The sequence below is a fragment of the Scomber japonicus genome, chromosome 3 (assembly GCF_027409825.1).
Source record: "Scomber japonicus isolate fScoJap1 chromosome 3, fScoJap1.pri, whole genome shotgun sequence".
NCBI classification, from domain to species: domain Eukaryota; kingdom Metazoa; phylum Chordata; class Actinopteri; order Scombriformes; family Scombridae; genus Scomber; species Scomber japonicus.
The window spans coordinates 22,847,388-22,865,845 of record NC_070580.1 but is presented as its reverse complement, the minus strand read 5'-3'; the positions used below and the strand labels follow the sequence as shown (position 1 = coordinate 22,865,845).

Sequence of the window (18,458 nt, the reverse complement as noted above, 5' to 3'; positions counted from 1 at the left end):
TATTAGTTGAGGCAGTGCAAAGTTCGTTTGCTGTGACCACTTCCTGTTGTTTTAAACATGTATGTTAATAATTGTTCAGTTGTCTTCGTTGCATCATCTGTAGAACTCTTAATATTAGAGCTGGATGTGCCGTGCAGTTCCTACTTTCAATCACAAGGTGTCAGCAAATCACCACAAACATAAAGGTCTTCATGGTTTCCTCCTGCCTCCAGGGCTCAGGCAAATAGTCCAAATTACCCACATGGCATGTGATTGACTTTATGATAAGTGAAAGTGATTTCTTTTTTATTTGGATTTCAATGGTCCATTAGCTAAATCTGGTGTAAAAGTCAAACTAGCCTATATCAATTTCACCGCATCCTAATTTAATTCTCATCCTACCAACATATTTAACATACAGTACAAGGACTACTGACTAGAGTCCCTGCAGACTCCAAAAATAAACTACTGTAAGAAATTAATTAGTTAGTTAATACAGATTGCAGCTTTGATCCCAAGTATAATCTCTCTACAAAGCCTTCAAAATAACTAACAGAGTGCCCTCTGATAATGTGTGATACTTGAAATTAGGACCCATGGGGAAAATTAACTCTAAATAGTTCCATCTATTAAAACTGCATAGATGCAATTGGTGCAATTGGGTACTTTTGACTTGGCTCCCCCAGGACCCCAGTACATTGATTTTTTTAAAGCATTAATTAAAACAGAAACATAAATCAATGATATGAAGTCATTTGGAACAAATTGACAAAGTCGTTAAAATTGGAATGGTATAATAAAACACCTGTCTGCAGGTGGGGTTGAGGTTAAGAACCATTCAAGTTTTTGTGATATACCATCCTGGGGTTAGGCAATCCTGTGTGTGGCCCTGGACCAAAAATTAGCTTTAGGTATCATTAGGCTCTTCCAGACACGTGTGGTTTCCCCCAACCCATTTTGCAGAGAGACTCAGCAACCAACAAGTATCTCTATACTGGATTTGCCAAAGATTTGCTGTAAATTAGTTTATTTGCCATATGTCAACATAAAATTACCTGAAATTTAAAAGTATTAAAACTAGATTTAGCCAAAAAACCCTTTTTAAGACCAAGCTTTAAGATAAAGTTTTGAATGTGTTTTTGTAAGAACTGTTGCCCAATCATCTTGTAATTAATCAAATTACTACAAAATAATTGCCACACAAACAACATTGTGTGGTCTGATGGTCAGGGGTCAGTTGTCAGTTGCCTGCTCTGCCTGGTTAGTATTTCAGCTTTGTACCAAAATTATAGACAACTAAAACTATTTGGTAATGGTTTTTGTTAACAGTTGTTTAGGGATCTCAGGCGTTCTTGGTTACAAGTCTGGATTACCAACTGGGCAACTTTGCCAACTGACTTCAGGACCCCAAAAGTATCAGGTTCCCTGTCTGTCAATTGGATTATAGGTAATTTATTTGGGAATTTGCACGAGAAATAGCACAATGGTCACATTTTTAAGACCTAATTTTAGTTCATGTATATGTTGTTACGGCATTTTAATATTTAATATTATTAACATGTGCAATATACTGTACATAAATGTTACTTTTTGATGTATGATTGTCAGTAGTCTGCTGTGTGTGTAAGGGCTGATGGGAACTTGGAGATGACAGGGAGACAATTACAGGGGGCAGTAGTCAAGGGTGGAGGGTCAGTATAAAGGCCCAAAAGCAGATTTCTGCCCTGGGATGGCTTTCAGACAGGTCAATACAACCATGCTTGGATGTATGTGTATCAGGACCCCAGATATAAACATAAACAGATGAAGACTAGCTTTGGTTGTTTCACAGAAAGACTCACTTGTTCAAGTTCTCACTAGATGATCTCTGATATGTCTGAGAGCCCCTGAGGTAATTAAGACAACATGCTGTAGTTGATGGTACCCTCGAAGGTTGCACGGACAGCAGTGACCCGGGACTCTTTTTGGGTCATGAACACACACATGCGTGTAATGAAAGCTTTGTTTAGAGAGCAGCAGTGGTCGGTCCTGGCGGCTGACCCTTTGACCGCACCATCAGCTGTTTGCCCTGTGCAGTGACCACTAAGCTGCTCCAGACCACTTCCTCCCTCCCCTGGCCCTGCCTCAACCCCCAAACATCCTATGTTGCTGTAAGTGGGAGATGGCCATACGTTTACTATGAGTGGTTTAGGCTACATCTGCGCTTAATTCCTATACCTCTGCGCGCGCCGTTTTCACGCACTAACAAACGCAACATTGGTCATGAATACTGGCATGTATATTACCACATCATACAAGGCATTAAGTCTCAAATTATTTTTTGCCTAAGAAGAACTTTGCTCGTAATTAATTCCTGACCTGAGGAAAACTTTTCAAATCTCTCAGTTTGTGAGTGCGGGCTGTAGGGTGCCTTTCGTGTGTGTGTGTGTTTTTTTTTCAGGGGCTACTGAAGCTCCGAATAATAGCACCGTGTGCGTGCCCCCCCCCCCCCCCCCCCTAAAAAAAAAAAAAATCCTGCCATCATTACCAAGTCAATGGAGGGAGGCAGAAGGCGCTCAGCCTCCACCAGTCTCTGCCCGTCAGTCCAACATCTGCAGTGAAGAAGTGTAGGTGAGCTGCAGTTTTAGTGTCAGTGTCACAAACACGCAGAGAGACATAACCCCGCTTGTAATGGCTCTGTCATTTTTGGAAAGTTTCGTTCATTTCCACGCGGAAGATCCCTCGCGCGCCTTTTAACTTTCTTTATCGCTCGGAGTTTTTTTAGTTGGTTTTATTAATAAGGTTGCACTTTTTGTTCCTGGGTAAACCGCTGACTTATACTGATGAACGAGTCTGCGGATTCACATTTTTTTAAACTGTAACCCGAGAAGCGGAAAATGGATTGTGTTATTTTATATTTTTTCCTAATATTTATTAAAGGGACTCATGCCTTCCGGTATAGCATCGCCAACAATCTTCAAGCATATATGTGAGTAATGCACTTCCCTGTGTTCTGTTGCTTATATTTGACTTACTTGGCACACATACTCATGAGGATGATGTTTACTCTTCATCCTTTCTAAAATGGTTTTACAGCTTCTTTGAACTTGGAGCTGCTCGATCACCTGCGCATGTATTATGTCAAAGATTCAACCAGAGGGAGGAAACAGAGGGTTGTGAGATATTTTTCCTCCTGTTTCAGAGTTTGTAAACAACAGCTGGATGACTAATCTATTTTATAGAAGCTGTTATGCTCTCATATGATGGTCTTTTCATTTTCATTCATAGTATAACTGTAGTTTACTTGATAAGCTACACTCTCCTTGTGGATGGTCCTGCCTGCATACCTAACTCTGTCAGATGCTGTTTGTTTTAAGCCCCTCAATGTGAAGAGCCAGTCATCACGACAGCTATTTTAAACCACCAAAATAATAAAAAATGAGCTTAAATTAGGTGAGAGAAGACTCTCTGCTATTACCGGCCACTAACAATAAAGGCTTTCATATGCAATGATGTGTACAGATAGATGGAGGTGATAGTGATTGCTATTGCTTACAAGATGAGCAGCTGGATGTTTTCTGAAGAATCCCACTGATCTCCATATGCCAAGCCTTCCTGTCTGTCCTTGGAGAGTTACCAAAGAAGTAAATGTTTCAAAGATCAGGTTGCACTTGTGCAGGGTATGGTGTCAAGACAGTCAGTGGCACCTCTCTCTGTTAACCCAGACAGGCTTTGTGACAAAGGAGAAAAAACATAATTGTTAAAGGCTTACATTATTTTACCTGGGGGTGAAAATGTTAACTGTCTCCTCTTACTGCTCATACAAGTTAAAACATATGTTCTACCATATCTCCAGTGAAAACACTATAAATTATTTGTGTGATTTCTCTGGAAAAGACAGGCATGTTTTTGTTTTGAAAATATTATGCAGTTAAGTGGTAACTGGTGACAGAGATTGTACATCATATGCTTTTGTTTCCCAGCAAACCTGACTTGGATCTAAAACACTTTGATCCTGTCTTCTTTTCCTTTTTACATTTGGAGTCAAATCAAATGAAGCAGATAATGTCTGCCACTTTCATGTCCACCCTACCCTCTAGATGACTTTTAGGGAACCCATTTCAGGTGAATATTAAGTTTAAGTTTAACTGCAGGTGGTATCTTGTGCTTTGCAACTCAGTACTCTGAGGTGAGGTATGAGGAATTCCCCCTAAGTCTTTAAAAATACCAATCCCAGACATCATAAGAAGCCTTGCACAGGTAATGCCCTCAGAGGCATTTTGTTGTTGACAACTAGAAAATGAGAGCATTGTCCATCTATCTTTGCTGCTGCATTTCTTACAGCGCTCATAAATTGCCCTGCTGCCATCTGTACATCTGTTAAACATTGCAGAGCATTTGGACACCTTAAGTATTTTCACCATTTTTTTTTTCTTCTAGGCCCAATGTGTGTATGGAGAGAGAGGTGACGCTCGTCGCCCAGAGGCAGCCGTGTGTGCAGGCCTTCACACGCATGGTTAAAGTGTGGAAGCAAGGCTGTGTGGGACAGTCATGGTGCATGGGATACGAGAGAAGGTGAGTAATACACCTCATTTGTTGTCTGTCGTCTCATGAGCCTTCCCCCTTCCCTTTATGTCAAAACCTCTGGCTCCCAGACAAAACCCCCGACTTCACCTGCAGGGGATGTAACATTTTGCTGATTAAGTTCTGGCTTGAGTAAGCCTTAATTAATGGTTTTGTGTAGTCTGCATGAGTCATGCAAAGTTTTATCAGATAGTCTGATCCTTCACTTAATTCCATCTCCAAACAGTGTCTTGAAGGACAAGATTTATCTCCCTGATCTTTCTCCCTCCCCTTACCTCTTCATCTCTCTTGCTCTTGTTCTGTAATCACAGCTTTGAGCCTCTCATACAGTTAAGTGCAAGGTGTAGCCCCACTTCACTGGGGTTACTAGCTATTTAACACACAGGCGTCTCAACAGCCAACATTCCTTTGAAGGAGAGTCCTAATGCTAACATCTTAGCATGTGACTGAGAGTCAGTTTCAGGAGTTTCTCACTGTGTCGCTTACACTCGCTTTCTCCACATTATTTATCGTGTTGCAGAGTCAAAGGATGCTTTGAAGGCATCCAAAGCCACAATTATTCGCCGTAAACAAAACATGTTTCCACAGTGCGTAATGACTGTGGTGGTGTGGCAATGAGAGGGGTCCTAAAGTACAGGGATAGGCACTGTTCTCTGAAGTAGAGTCTGCCAGTCTCACACCTTAAAATGATGCCTTAAAGCTCTGGGAAATGTTTGCTGAACAGTGTACTGCATGTTACATAAAGTGCTGGAAGTCACTGGATTAGATTGCCACACGTATTTGTTGGTTTTTTATTTATTTATCAGCATTCGAACACCTGAAGCATTAAAATATACAAGTGCCGGATATTGAATCAAATAATCTTACAACTGGGAACTGATAGAAGAACGTTTCTGTATGTTTTCAGTCCTTGTAATGCCCTATTAATCTTTCACAATCTTTTATTACTGTTATTGCAACAGGTTTCATTTAATGTTTTTAACTTTGTGTTTGGCATGTTGACAGGACAGCATACTACACAGCATACAGACAAGTGTACAGACAGGATTATCAGACTGTGTACAAGTGTTGCCCTGGATGGTCTCAACTTAATGGAGAGGCTGGTTGTCTCTATCGTAAGTATCTTTATTACTTTTATTTTTGTATTCTCTAACCTTTTTAAAACAGAAAAATCTACAAACATGTCTTTTGTGTAAAACAGATACACTATGTGGATAGGTATGTTTACTTACTGACTCAGCAGAAGAAAGGGTACTTTAAACATCACCTCACACTTGGAACAGACCTGAATGAAAGGTTTTAGACAAAGGTCAAAAGGGTCAAGAGGTGCTCTGCCCATCGAGACTCCTCAACAGATGTTATTAGTCAGTACAATGTCCACAGTACTTGTGTTGTCATAACAGTCCCTCAATGTTTAAATGTGCAAGGTGGGAAAAAAGTCAAGCGTTGAAAGAGTAAAGTGTTGACATCCACTCCAATCTCATCAGATTTGCACCATTGTTCCGTGCCCAGGGAAAAAAAACCTTTATGATCTCAGAGTTGTTTAAGTGCTCAGTGACATCATAGGTCCACAGTGCTCCTGTAGTTTAAGATAGATAGTCTGTCTGGCAGTTAGCGTTTTCTTGGCTGGGTAGCTACCTAACAGAATACAGTAGAGCTCCAAATGTCCACATTGCCTGCCCAGCTGTATTCCCATGTTTTATTCTTGGTTCTCATCAACAATGTCATGCCATAACTTCTCATTCAGAGGTATGACATGGCAGTGCAGATCAGAGGATTGCAAACAGACAAGTCTCTGTAGTGTTTACTCTAACCAATCACAGCTCAGACCCACAAAACAAACCCATCAACTCATAGTGGAGAGAGCAACTGCTGATGTGCAAAAAGAACAAAAAAACACAAATGTCAATCTCCCCACCGTAATTCAAATCCACAGGTCCATGTATGGAAAAGTTGTTCTGTTGGTCACACTGGGGGTGCCAACAGCTCATCTCCTTGTGAAGAAGCTTAGCTTCACACCGCTGAGACCAAGAAGCCCCCTTTGATGGGATTTTACAGCCAGTGATCAAGATCACATAGCCTGCATACCATAGACAGACCCTTGGCAAAGTCTTCCTGTAAGTAGTTTGTCCCCTGTCCAGTAGACTGACAAGAAAGTCCCCACTTTCCTATTCTCTGTAACCTGCTTGGAAACACCCTGTGTGCTTAATGCCCAGTACAGCATATTAGTCTTTAGGATAGCCCTCTGATGGGAAATGGAGAGATGGAGACGATCTGGATGTGACTGTCATCAGTGTCTTATTATGGCATCTATTGGAGCTTTTCCACTATACAGTTCTAGCACTACTCAGCTCGACTTGGTTCCAGGAACGACCTTTTCCATTACAAAAAAGTACCTACTCAACGGGGGCGGGGTTGTCATAGCACGGCTCGGGGAAACTGCCGTGACTTTGTTTTATACGCGACACAAACACATAAACAATGGAGGACATCAAGGCAGTGGTGTACTTGCTGCTGTATGTGGCTTTTGTCACACACAGAGCAAGAAAATTGAGCCATATAGCTGTAACGCTGTTGACGGTATTTAAAAATGACGGCTCATGACTCTTCCAGTGACGACTCTCTGACCAATCAGTGGCTGGCAGTCTGTTGACGTCACATTTAGTATCGGCTCGGCTCGCTTGGAACCTCACCAGAGCAGGTACTAACAAAGTACCAGGTACCAGGTACTATCCCTAATGGAAACGCAAAAAAACGAGTCGAGTCGAGTCGATTGCTAGAACTGTATAGTGGAAAAGCGCCATATGTTCTCTTCTGAGATCCTTGTTTCCAGGGACAAGGTTACAGTATTAAATTATACAAGGAAGCATTACACTGCCTGCTCTTCAATGAGTCTGGTTTGTTTTAAAACACTCATAAACAAATGTCTTAAAGAGACATTCCTCAGGACTGCCCAGTGTCTCCCCTCACTTAAGTCGACGGAGGTTTTGTTTCTTTTTTTCGCGTGACAATGGCTGCTCTTTTTGACGTGAGGTAGGGCTTTTATCTCTGTAACCAAAGACGTGGCAGCACTTTGAGATGGGACAAACTAATCACCCTTTTCTCTGTGCCATTGAACCAGGATAAAAGGAAGCTCACACCACAATCCTCCCTCTCCCTCTCCTGCGCACTTTGCTATGCACTATCTCTACTGTACCTCAGTCAGCACAATGTAATCTGTGGGGCTTTTTTCAACAGCACCTTCAACATCCAAAAGGAAAAATCTGTTTTGTAAAATGTACAGCTTTAGCAAATCCTCTAAAAACTCCCCAAAACAGAGAAATACGGGAATGCTTTGTGTTGAGATAGTGATTTAGTGTGTCTGGCACTTTTGAGGTTTTTTTCTGTTTGGTGTTGTCCCTCTCCTTCCCTCTTTCATTCTCCCTGTGTGTTCCCTAATAAAATGTCAGTGTTAGGTAATTAGTCTAATGACCTGTGGTTATTGTTAGGCAGTTGAGCGGAATTGAGGGTATAATCATGTTGTAGATACAGCACACAGTGACTTGGAAGTTGAAGAGTTTGTTGATTGAGCCCCCTGTCCCTTCATTAGTTCACCTGTGTTTCTTCTCTTCCTTTATTCCAATTATATTGTACTTGTCCAAATTTAGACTTTTTATCACATAATGGCAATTCACAGCCTCAATTATTGTGCTCTCCAGCATTCTTTGCTTTGCATAATGAGTCACATATTTGGAGAAAGAATATACCACAGCACAGCAAACGTCTGGTTATTTTCACATTTTATTCCACTATTTTCTACCCCCCACCCCCCTTCTTATTTTCCATATCTTTCTGTTTCAGGCTACTATTGTCTAATTATAAAGATTTATGAGTTTTCTATTGACACAGAAACATGAATTCAGAGAGAGAGGGTGCAAAGAATATTTGAGATTTTAAGTTTTTATTTTCCAAATTGTGATGTTTTCCAGTATTATAAAGAATGCTTCATGAGAAGAGTCAAACTGAATGTTGTTTTAAAGGCAGGTCTTTAGCCATTTGTTTTCTTTATTAATCAGTTAATTGTAGGTCTAATGCATATATTCTCTACTTAAAATCTTAGAGCCACATCTGTTCTAAGTTTTAACAGTTCATCTAATTCAGGTAATGTTAGAGGTGACTTTTGTGTGTTTTGAAAAGACTCCAATTGGCTCAACGACTATCTCCTGAAATTGAAGAGCTCTTGACTTTGTGGTGGCGACTTCCTCCACTTAAACGTTTGGAGGGCCACTCAGTCAATGAGTTAAACCTTTTTACCTCAGCGTGCAGCCACGGGCCAGGTCAGGATGGACGGGGTCAGTCGGGAGTGGAAGCAAGCAGTTATGTTGATTGACGGCGACAATAAGCTTTGTGACAGGGGCTGAGGAGCAAGGACAATGGCTCCTCCAGTTTGTCGTCCTCGTTAACTGCTGAATAGGAACTGGCCTCCTTTTGTGGTGGGACCAGGCTGGGGAAGGTAGCTACATGTGAAATAGGCCCAGTAGCCAGAAGAGAGGAAATTGTCTTCTGTCTATCCATGGGTGGTCTGTATATGTGTGTTTGTGTGTGTCATGGAACACAGCAACAACTATGTCAGCGGTCATGGGGACCACATCATGCATAGCTGAACACAAATACACACAGACCCAGACTCATACAGGGGAACAGAGAGAAATCATCAGCTTAGGCATAACATGCTGTGTTATACGCCTAAACAGTGGTGTAAATTAGATCATTTGGTCCATAAAATATGGTCTCAGAGTACTCTGAGTTATTCCTTTTGGTATAATGAGTAACATACAGATAAACGCTGTTGTAAGCAGTATTTTCTCAACAACTCAATGATGTTCTTGCTAGGTGGAGGAACTTGCATCTTTGTAGAATTATACTTATTCTGGTATCTCGGTCTGGCAAGCAGTCATGACTCAAGGATATTAGACAAGAAGTAGACACAGACCAAAAGCAATCTCGTGACATTGCTGGCCAGTTACAGATGTGGGTGTATTAAGAGACTGTGAATGTGGAGATGTGGAAATACGTCTGGCTGGCCAGTTTGTTCAAAGTACAAACTGATGCTTGTTGCTCAGGTTAATGTGTTTTCCATTGCAGTTGCTGTTGAATGCTCTGCATTCAATGCCAGTCTCTTCCTCTTCTCACCATTGCATCCTTGCCAGAGCTGAATGTCAAACTGCAGGCATGAACTGCCACTGCAGATACAACATGACCAGAATCAAATTTATACAGTTGTATACAGGACTTTCTAATTAAAAAACAATGTATAGACTCATACAAAAATAATCTATCTCAATCATCACTCTTGACCCACTATAAATGTGGCAGTGTGTGTATCTTCAGAGACCCTGCCCTCTGCCTGTATTTTCTTATTAGTTTGCTGTGTTTGGAAGGCTTCTGGATGTTAACTCTTGGGCCGTGGGTATATATACCCCCCCCCCCAATAACAGCACACAGAGTGTGAGGTCTGAACTTGTAGTGTAGCCACCAGGTTACATCACTGTTACCATCTCTCTCCTCTGGTCATGGATGTATAAAGATATCCGGTCTCTGTGTCTGTTTGAACGAGAACTGGTCTGAGATACGCACACTGTTGCTGCATCTGAAAAGTCCGATTTTCAAGTTAGGTGACAAAGGTAATCAAATACCCGAGACACAGCCCCAAAGCCTTTAATAAATCCTCAAATTGTATATATGTAAGGGTTCCCTGAGCTCCGCAGCAAGAGGAACCACTTGAACAGTTAAGACAAATGCTTTCATACTCCCCCAAACACAACTGTGAACACAAGCACTCTGTGTGCAGTCACACTTCTCTCTCTGGAGTAACCTGTTTCCTGCTAAATTATTAATCATAATTCCATATTTGTGTAATGCCTGTCTCTTACAGTGACCAGTTCTTGCATTTTGTTCCCCTTTTCCAACAATCACTTCTTTAGAAATGCGGTTACAGCATATAAAAGGTCATAGATAAGCATCATGTTCTTTTAAAAGCAAATTTGGGTTAGGGTTAGGGTTGAATACACTTATACTCAATTATCATTAGTGTTAATACAATAATATAATATATTTCGTATATTATTTTTCATCAACAACACACACACACATGTACACACATATACACATACAGAGCAGAGAGGCCCAGCAGACAGGATGAAGCCTGCACTTCGACTGTATTGACACCAAATTCAGCAATGTGGCAGCTTCCCACAGGCTTGTATGGATGCATGGGCGTGTTTATTTGTGCCTTAGGATGTAACTGCCATGAAACAATCAGAAAATAATGTTTTATTTATTATTTATTCACCCTTTATTAATTTACTGCTTTGGTCTCAGTAAAACCACTCCCTCTTTTTTAAGCAGGGCAAGTTTATTTGTATTGCACATTTCAACAACACCATTTAAAAGTACTTTACAGAGAATATACAAGGTATCAAGAGAGAGTGTAAAAGCAACACAAGGCAACACAGAAAGACATTTAAATACAATTAAAAAGTTATTTGATTGGAAATAAAACATAAGTTTAAATAGAATAAGACAGATAAAACAGGAGGATAAAAGTTACAGTGTGAGATATTAACCCTCTAATCTGGTTTAATAAAAGGCAGGGGCAAACAGAAAAGTCTTCAGCCTTGATTTAAAAGACACAAAACTTGCAGCAGACCTGCAGTTTTCTGGGAGTTTGTTCCAGATGTCGTGCATAAAAACTAAACAGTGTTTAGTTTTGACTCTGGGGAAAGCAGACTTGTGCCAGATGACCCGAGAGGTCTGGATGAGAGGTCTAGTTCACTTGACCACCGCAGCTCTCTCTCTTTCTCTCTTTTGCTCAAGCTTTCCACTCACTGTGGTGTCATTGGCCCTGTTTTCACCGGACATTACCAGTGGACAGCGCCAAAAACAAATGTAAATGACCTCTAAGACGTGTTGTGATTCGATCACTCAAACCACTTGCTGAGGTGGTCTGGGACACATTTGACTACATATTTTTTGTAGTGTAAATGCTAATCTGGCCTGATGCATAACCAGCAAGGATTTAACAGGAAAATATGTCATCAAGGCATGACTGTTTGGTAAACGGTTGAAATAATGGAGATGAACACAGATATAGGTGGCTGGAGTAATTTTCATGTGTTTTAGTCCTTGAAACATTTTTCTTTGCTCTTAGCTCTTTAGTCCTCACCATAACAAATCCGGCGCTTCTCTGACTGATGTAATAACTGTGAGTTGGGTCGTTTGACCTTCTTGTAGAAATGATGTAGGCAGCAACAAAATCTAGACACAAGTGGTCAACTCGAGGCGCATTATAGAGACGGGTGTGAATGGCAGTGTGCCTCGACTGTTCACTTGTGATTGGATAACCCGAGGCGTGTGTTAATGACAGGTGTAAACAGGGTCATTGAGTCATGGAGGAGGAGCCAACTTAACTGAGAAATCCTGCATTATATGCCTTTAAGGTGACAATGTTAAAGTACAGTACCTAAGTACAGTATGTGGTTAGTAATTGTAATTGGTATTTATGATAGGCACATGATTAAAATGTCTTTTATTCTGTCGCTGCACGCAATGAACAAGGCTGCATTTAAGTCACAGTATGTTTAAATGGCTTGTGCCCCATTTAGCTTTGCTTGCAATATAGTACCACTGTACATCTCCTAGGTGGTATGATTGACATGCATATCATCACCTTGTCTAATCGATATCTCTGAAACATTAGTGGGTAGGAGTTTTTTTTTTTTTTATGATGTTTTCTCTTTGTGATGTGACTCAATGTCAATAATCTCATATGTGATTATTCATTAATCCACATACTTGGAAGAAACGATGAGAGTGTATTTCACTCACAGGAATAGGTATAATATTAATGTAGACACACAGTGTGTGATTTGGGTGCTGCAAATGCTCCAGATATTGTAATTACAGGTCTTTCATGCAAAGAACATTTTTTGCTACGCGTTATTATGCCTACTTTGTCAAACTGACCTTGTGTCAAGCTCAATTGGTATTTAAAGTCTTTCAAAGAGACTTGTCAAAGATCATCTGATATAGCTGGCCCCAGTTTTCACAAGAACTCTTTGAAATGGCACATTCCTCTGTATAGCAAAATATGATTTGTTGCTTTAAAATACAGTGCTAGGCGCCGTGCGTACCAATTATGGCACCAAACAGAGCCCTGTGCATATGCCTTTGTGTCTGTGAATTGCCCTAAATGTGGTCTCCCTCTGGGTCGCACTCTAGGGGTTAAACAGATCGACGGAGCCTAAACAAACACAGGGCGGCCTCTGTGTTGAGGTGGTCATCCCCTTCAGAAGCTGTAAGTGTGACACCTGCTCGTTGGCTTTCAGTTTCTCGGTGTGAGTAGCTGACCCCTGCTCTGTCTGTCGCTTCTTTTTGTGGAAGCCGCTAATCCCCTCAGAGAAGGTGTCTTTGTAATAGAGTGCAGGCATTCACTACGACAGATGAGAGTGAGTTTTATGCTACGCTGCATGCCACATTAAGGAATTATTCCAGGGAAGATTAAGCAGCGTAAGGGGCTCAGGATGGGGGCGGCCCAAAAATGCCCTGGTTAGCTGCCAACAATCCTGTGTGTCTCACATCTCAGAAGGCGGAGTGTACATTCCCTGTGTTTGTCGCCTACTCGTGCTACCCTGAAATGACTCTGAGAGACATCTGACCTTTTGCTGTGTTGCTGGTCATTTAATTGATTTAAAGCTTGTTCACCACAATTCAGGAATGTTTCATTAATTTGATCTCTCACAGCTGGTGGTAATATCATTGTCCTGAAGAATTTGGATTTAGTTTAAACCGTGCAGTTAATACAGACCACTCAGTAAAAGGTTTTTTTTCCTGCTCATCTATCGTCTGTTGCTTTCAACACCCAAAAATTCCATTACATTAGATAATCATAGAGGTGGAGATAGTTATGTTACTATATGTCCAAGTACTACAGTGTATCACAGCTCCTGTAGCCACACTGTCTTGGGCAACTGGAAGTCATCATGGGAAGATTAGCAGTGGTGAGATGGTCTTCCTGTTGGAGTAGGATTTCACCGGCTTCACAAATTGAGCAAAATGTTGGATTATTATATACAAGCACAAGGACATGGATGTGTTTGACAATGTGCATCTGTTTAGCAAACCTCTGATGTTTGCTGCTGGGATATTTTATGTTATGTGTGGGAGACAGTAGAGAGATATTCTTGATGTTTGTTGTGGGTTGTGTGTTTGTGCAGTATTGTGTTTGTGTGTATGTGTGGGTTGTAGACTCCCTGGATGGTCCAACTGTTGAGCAGGTGTCTGAATATGGGGCCAAATGACAGGCGGATGTTTAGGCTAAGTACCGGTCTCCAAGGAGTCCTCTGAAGCTGCTGAGAGACATGGACGAAATTACTCTGGCTCCTCTTCATGCCCGTGTCCTTTGTTTGGAGATGTTATGTTATTCACCGTGGCTGATATGATACAATGGAAGCCTGATTGTAGAAACACATTAGCCAACTTATGTTTTCACACCCTTTCATTTTTTCATTCCTTTCATTCCTTTGCAGTTACACTATGCATGTCTACTTAAATCATCTGGAAATAAATAGCCTGGGTATAATTATGGAAGCTTAAAAAAATGTTTCTATTATCCAATAATCAATCAATTATTTATTTTGATTCATTGTGCTGTCCATGAAATGTCAGAACCAATAGTCAAACATTCAAAGATGTTCAGTTTACAGTGATATGAAACAGAGATAAACAGCAAATTGTCACATTTGAGAAGCTGGAGATGAATGTTTTGCATTATTTCTTGATAATTTACTTCAATATTTAGTCATGTTATATAATGATGTTTTGAACAATGTTTTGTCAAATGAGTAAATCATTGATCAACCAATTATTTCAGTACTAGATGAAACTAGAAGATACATATTTACAGCCTACCCATTCATTTCTGTGTATGAGGGCAAACAGAGGTCAGACTGATGTTGAGCAGTCCCGGGCACATTGATATCATTATTATGGCCAATTAAGGCCAATAAATGGCACCAGATTTGGGCGTGATGATTGGTCATGCCATCTCCAGTTGGATTAGATGGGCAGAAAAATGCATATCTGGCAAAAGATGATGTTAAACTGGCTTTCAAGTTGACTGACCTCTTCACATCATCCTAGGAAGGATTGGCTTTTAAATTCCTCTCGTGATTAGCTGGACCATGTTTTTTTCACTTGGTGTCCACATGTTGCCAGTCGAGAAGAGCAATGATAGACATCAATCCTCCGTACCTATCATCACTAAGAACTGTACTCTGCTCAGGACAGTGCAAACAACAGGCCTGCCTGGTTTAAACAGCTGTGTCTTACTCAACAACACATAAGATAAGAATATAGGCTGGCAGATTTCAGCACATCTGTGCTGTACCTGCACACACACACACACACACACACACACACACACACACACACACACATACACACACACACACATCTTTAGGTGAAGGCCCATCATGATTAATGTGAGGGTTGTGTGAGTGTATGGAATGTGATGGTACACCTCTGAGGTGGATTCACATCTTCCGGGCTACCTAGTGGCTCTCACTGTTAATACGTCCTGGATTCTTTGAATTTCACGTCTTAACGAGCGAGAGCAGTTTGACTCACAGGGATTTATGGACACAGGGCCGCTGGCTCCAAGAGATGAATGAGACACACTTGCCTCAACTATCTCTGATTTTTCCCATGACTCACTCAGGCACATCTGTATGATCACTGTTTGTAACAATGATATCAAAAGTTCGCTTAATCAATCAAGATCTTTCTCTGGTAACATTTTCAAACATAAAAGAGGCCACTTTCCCTTAAAAGTCATACAAGCTGCCACTCATGTTTTACAGTCATAATTCTGATTATGTGAAAATGAAGATTAGACATTTCTTTCCCTTGGCTGAAAGCCTGCTCCTCTACACAAAGAAAGCCTAGTGTTGGATTCCTCCTACATTGCTTCGTGTTAATGGAGGAGAATCAAGGTTCCTCTTTAGTCAGGAGGTAATAGGCCGATGATAAGGCTTCAATAGAAAGAGGTCAGTGTTTGAAACTGCAGATGTTAACATGACAACAGCCAGGTGTCTCTGCTGGGCTAACCTTTTTTTTGTCTTGTCTTACCACCTCATCTGTCCGCATGTACACACACAGCGGTATGTAGCTATGGTGTGTGCTTCAATGGGGGCCAGTGTCGAGAGGGATCCACCCAACTCTGTGACTGTCCTGCAGGGTTCAACGGGCCCAGCTGCCAGTATGGTGAGTAGAAACATATTTGCAATGTTTCAGTTTCATTATCTATTCTTTCTTCTCTTCTTTATATCTCTGTGTTAGTTTCTCCTTTAACATTCTGCTCAATTATTTAGTTTCCCCCTTTATTTGTCCTGTGTTTTTGTATCTGCCACTTGAGCCATTTTTCAGTATTAAAGTGTGAGAATGAAACTATCAAGCTTCTGTTTTTAATAAGGGAATGATGTGACTGCATTCAGCTTCTACAAATTAATGCCATGAGTTATATGAAGCTATTTTCTGCATTTTACCCATACAAGTCTCTGTGATTAGAAGTTAGGAATAGAAAATTGAAAAAATAAAAAGAATTAGCTACAGTAAAAGTAAGAATCATAAAAAGTCTTCCCATACAATTAACTGATTGAAACTGATAGCAGCTTGCCGTTCGATTAAAAACACCTTTTTGGCTCGTTGCTGTAGCCAACAATTCTGATCCATTTCAGTCAGCACTCCAAGCCTCCCCAATGAACTCGTATGCGAGTGATCATCTTTCTCTACATGTGAATGGGAATCTCCTCACATCAGCAGTTGACTTCTTTACGAGCAGGCCAAGTATTTTATCAGCGACTCCATTGTTGAATTTGAGCTGTTGAAGTAAAACAGCGGAGGATTCTGTTGTTTTTCCGATAACACCACACGACAGGAAATTCCTCTTAGTGTCAACTGTTTACCAGAATCATCCATGTCTTGCTGAAATTAGGCTGCCTTAGACACTGTAGACTGTGTTGCATAAGTCCAAAGTTCAAACCGTACAATTGGGCTCTTGGGCCAACATCCAGGATCTCCCAGTCTCTTTCTAACATACCTGATTCTTCTTCAACAAGATTGTCTCAAAAGTTGTCTGAGGTGGCAGATGTAGCTTCATGACACCTTTTAGCATACTATGCATTCACTTCATCTTTGGTTTATTATATGATCATGATCAAACCCTTCTATATGATCTCTGTGGTCACTGAGCTGAGCTGGTATACTTGTAATTACTTCATGGTTGAATGAAAGACTTAATCATTAGGACAGAGGAGCCACCAACACACATGCCCAGTGAGGTGCTGCTGAGCTCAGCTTAAGGCCATTGGGTGCCTTATTCTGGCTGATGGGTCTACTTTGAGAAGATTGAAGCTGTTTGTTGAGCATGATATTTGCTAATCACAGTTACATAGTGAGGGCCCATTATCTGATTGGCTGTTATGGCTGAATGACTGAATGATGTCATATACAGTATGTGTGTTGTGTACAGTATCAGCAAATACATGCCTGCCGTCCATGATCTCCACAGTAGCAGCTCATACTTCACTCTGATCAGATCTCTGACAATACAAAGCAGCCCTGTAGTGCAGTAGCATATTTGTCTGGCACATAATGATGTATCATGGTATGAAGGGGTGAAGCAGGGGCTAGTGCACACTTTGGGATATGATGCCTCTCCCTCTTAACTTTTCAAACAATATAAAGATATGACAATAATGAAAAATGAGACCGAAGTTCAACCTTAACCCTAAAATCCTGCATAAACCCTGCATACATTATTCTGAGCTCTTGACAAGAATAAATATTGAGTTTTATTGCATTTCGTACAAGAGATTTTTCTATTCTGAAGACAAAGGAATCCCTCCCCACATTTAGATGTAAAATATATTTGTAAAATAGAACAACATCTGTGATTCTCAGTCTGTTAAATGACACAAGACAGCCGGGGCACAAGCAAGGAAATGTCACAGGTGTTGATATGGATGCTCAGTTTATCAGGAAACTGTCAAATGATTTATAATTACAAAAAGGAATAGTAAAGAAATAAAAATGTGACGTAGGATTTTAATCCACAGTGTTCTTGTTGTGTAGAATTTCAGTTTCTGACTCCAAAAAGACACCGGAGCATTTACAAGTAAAACATCTCAAATGGAAGAATATACTTTAATCTGGTCCAAAATTAATAATCAGATCTGATCAAATGAAAACACTTCTCCTCTTTTCTCTTGTCTTCACATTTGGCTTTAAAAAGTATACAATGCTGTTAAATCTCTGAACAGTTGCCACATTTTGATACCAGTATTGATGTTCTCATTTTGAAATATCAAATAAAACATAAATATCAGATGATACACACTTTGTCTTGACACCTGAGAATTCTGTCATGTTTTCAGTACAAGAAGTTCAGCAGAGATCTGGCACAACTTCATTCAAAGTGCATGAAGAAGGGATGGGATCCAAACTCCACCACAGCATTTAGTATTGAGAGTACAGCTTTACTGTATAATGACACAAGATAGTTTGAAATCCAATAAGCAGACTTTTTAAAAAATCTTTCTTTTTCAATTGTCATTGCTCATTGTATGGTCAGTAACCGTAGTAGTTTTAGCCTACTAGCAACATGACTTTTCAATCATTTCAGGTAACTTAAAACAATATTCAGTTGCTGTAAAACTACTTTGAAAGCGATGGTGTGCCAGCTATGGCAAAGTAAGTCTTAACTTTTAGAAAAATCAACAACTTTAGTCAATATAATATCCAAGCATGGACTTTTCTTTCTCCGTGCCGCCAAATACATTAGGAATTTCAAAATGATTAAACCATATTTCTTTAAAATG

The 18,458-nt window shown here is 40.5% G+C and overlaps 1 protein-coding gene across 1 annotated transcript in view; it reads left to right on the top strand.

Annotated features, from left to right (window-relative positions):
• The first annotated feature begins 2,826 nt into the window (after positions 1-2,826).
• The window catches only part of megf6b (multiple EGF-like-domains 6b), a 59,440-nt gene continuing 43,808 nt past the window's right edge, over positions 2,827-18,458 (top strand). The window contains exons 1-4 of the mRNA XM_053315221.1: positions 2,827-2,947; positions 4,399-4,533; positions 5,548-5,657; positions 15,739-15,843. Of these exons, the coding sequence (XP_053171196.1) occupies positions 2,856-2,947; positions 4,399-4,533; positions 5,548-5,657; positions 15,739-15,843 (442 nt within the window). The 5' untranslated portion in view covers positions 2,827-2,855. The remainder of the gene's footprint in view (positions 2,948-4,398; positions 4,534-5,547; positions 5,658-15,738; positions 15,844-18,458) is intronic.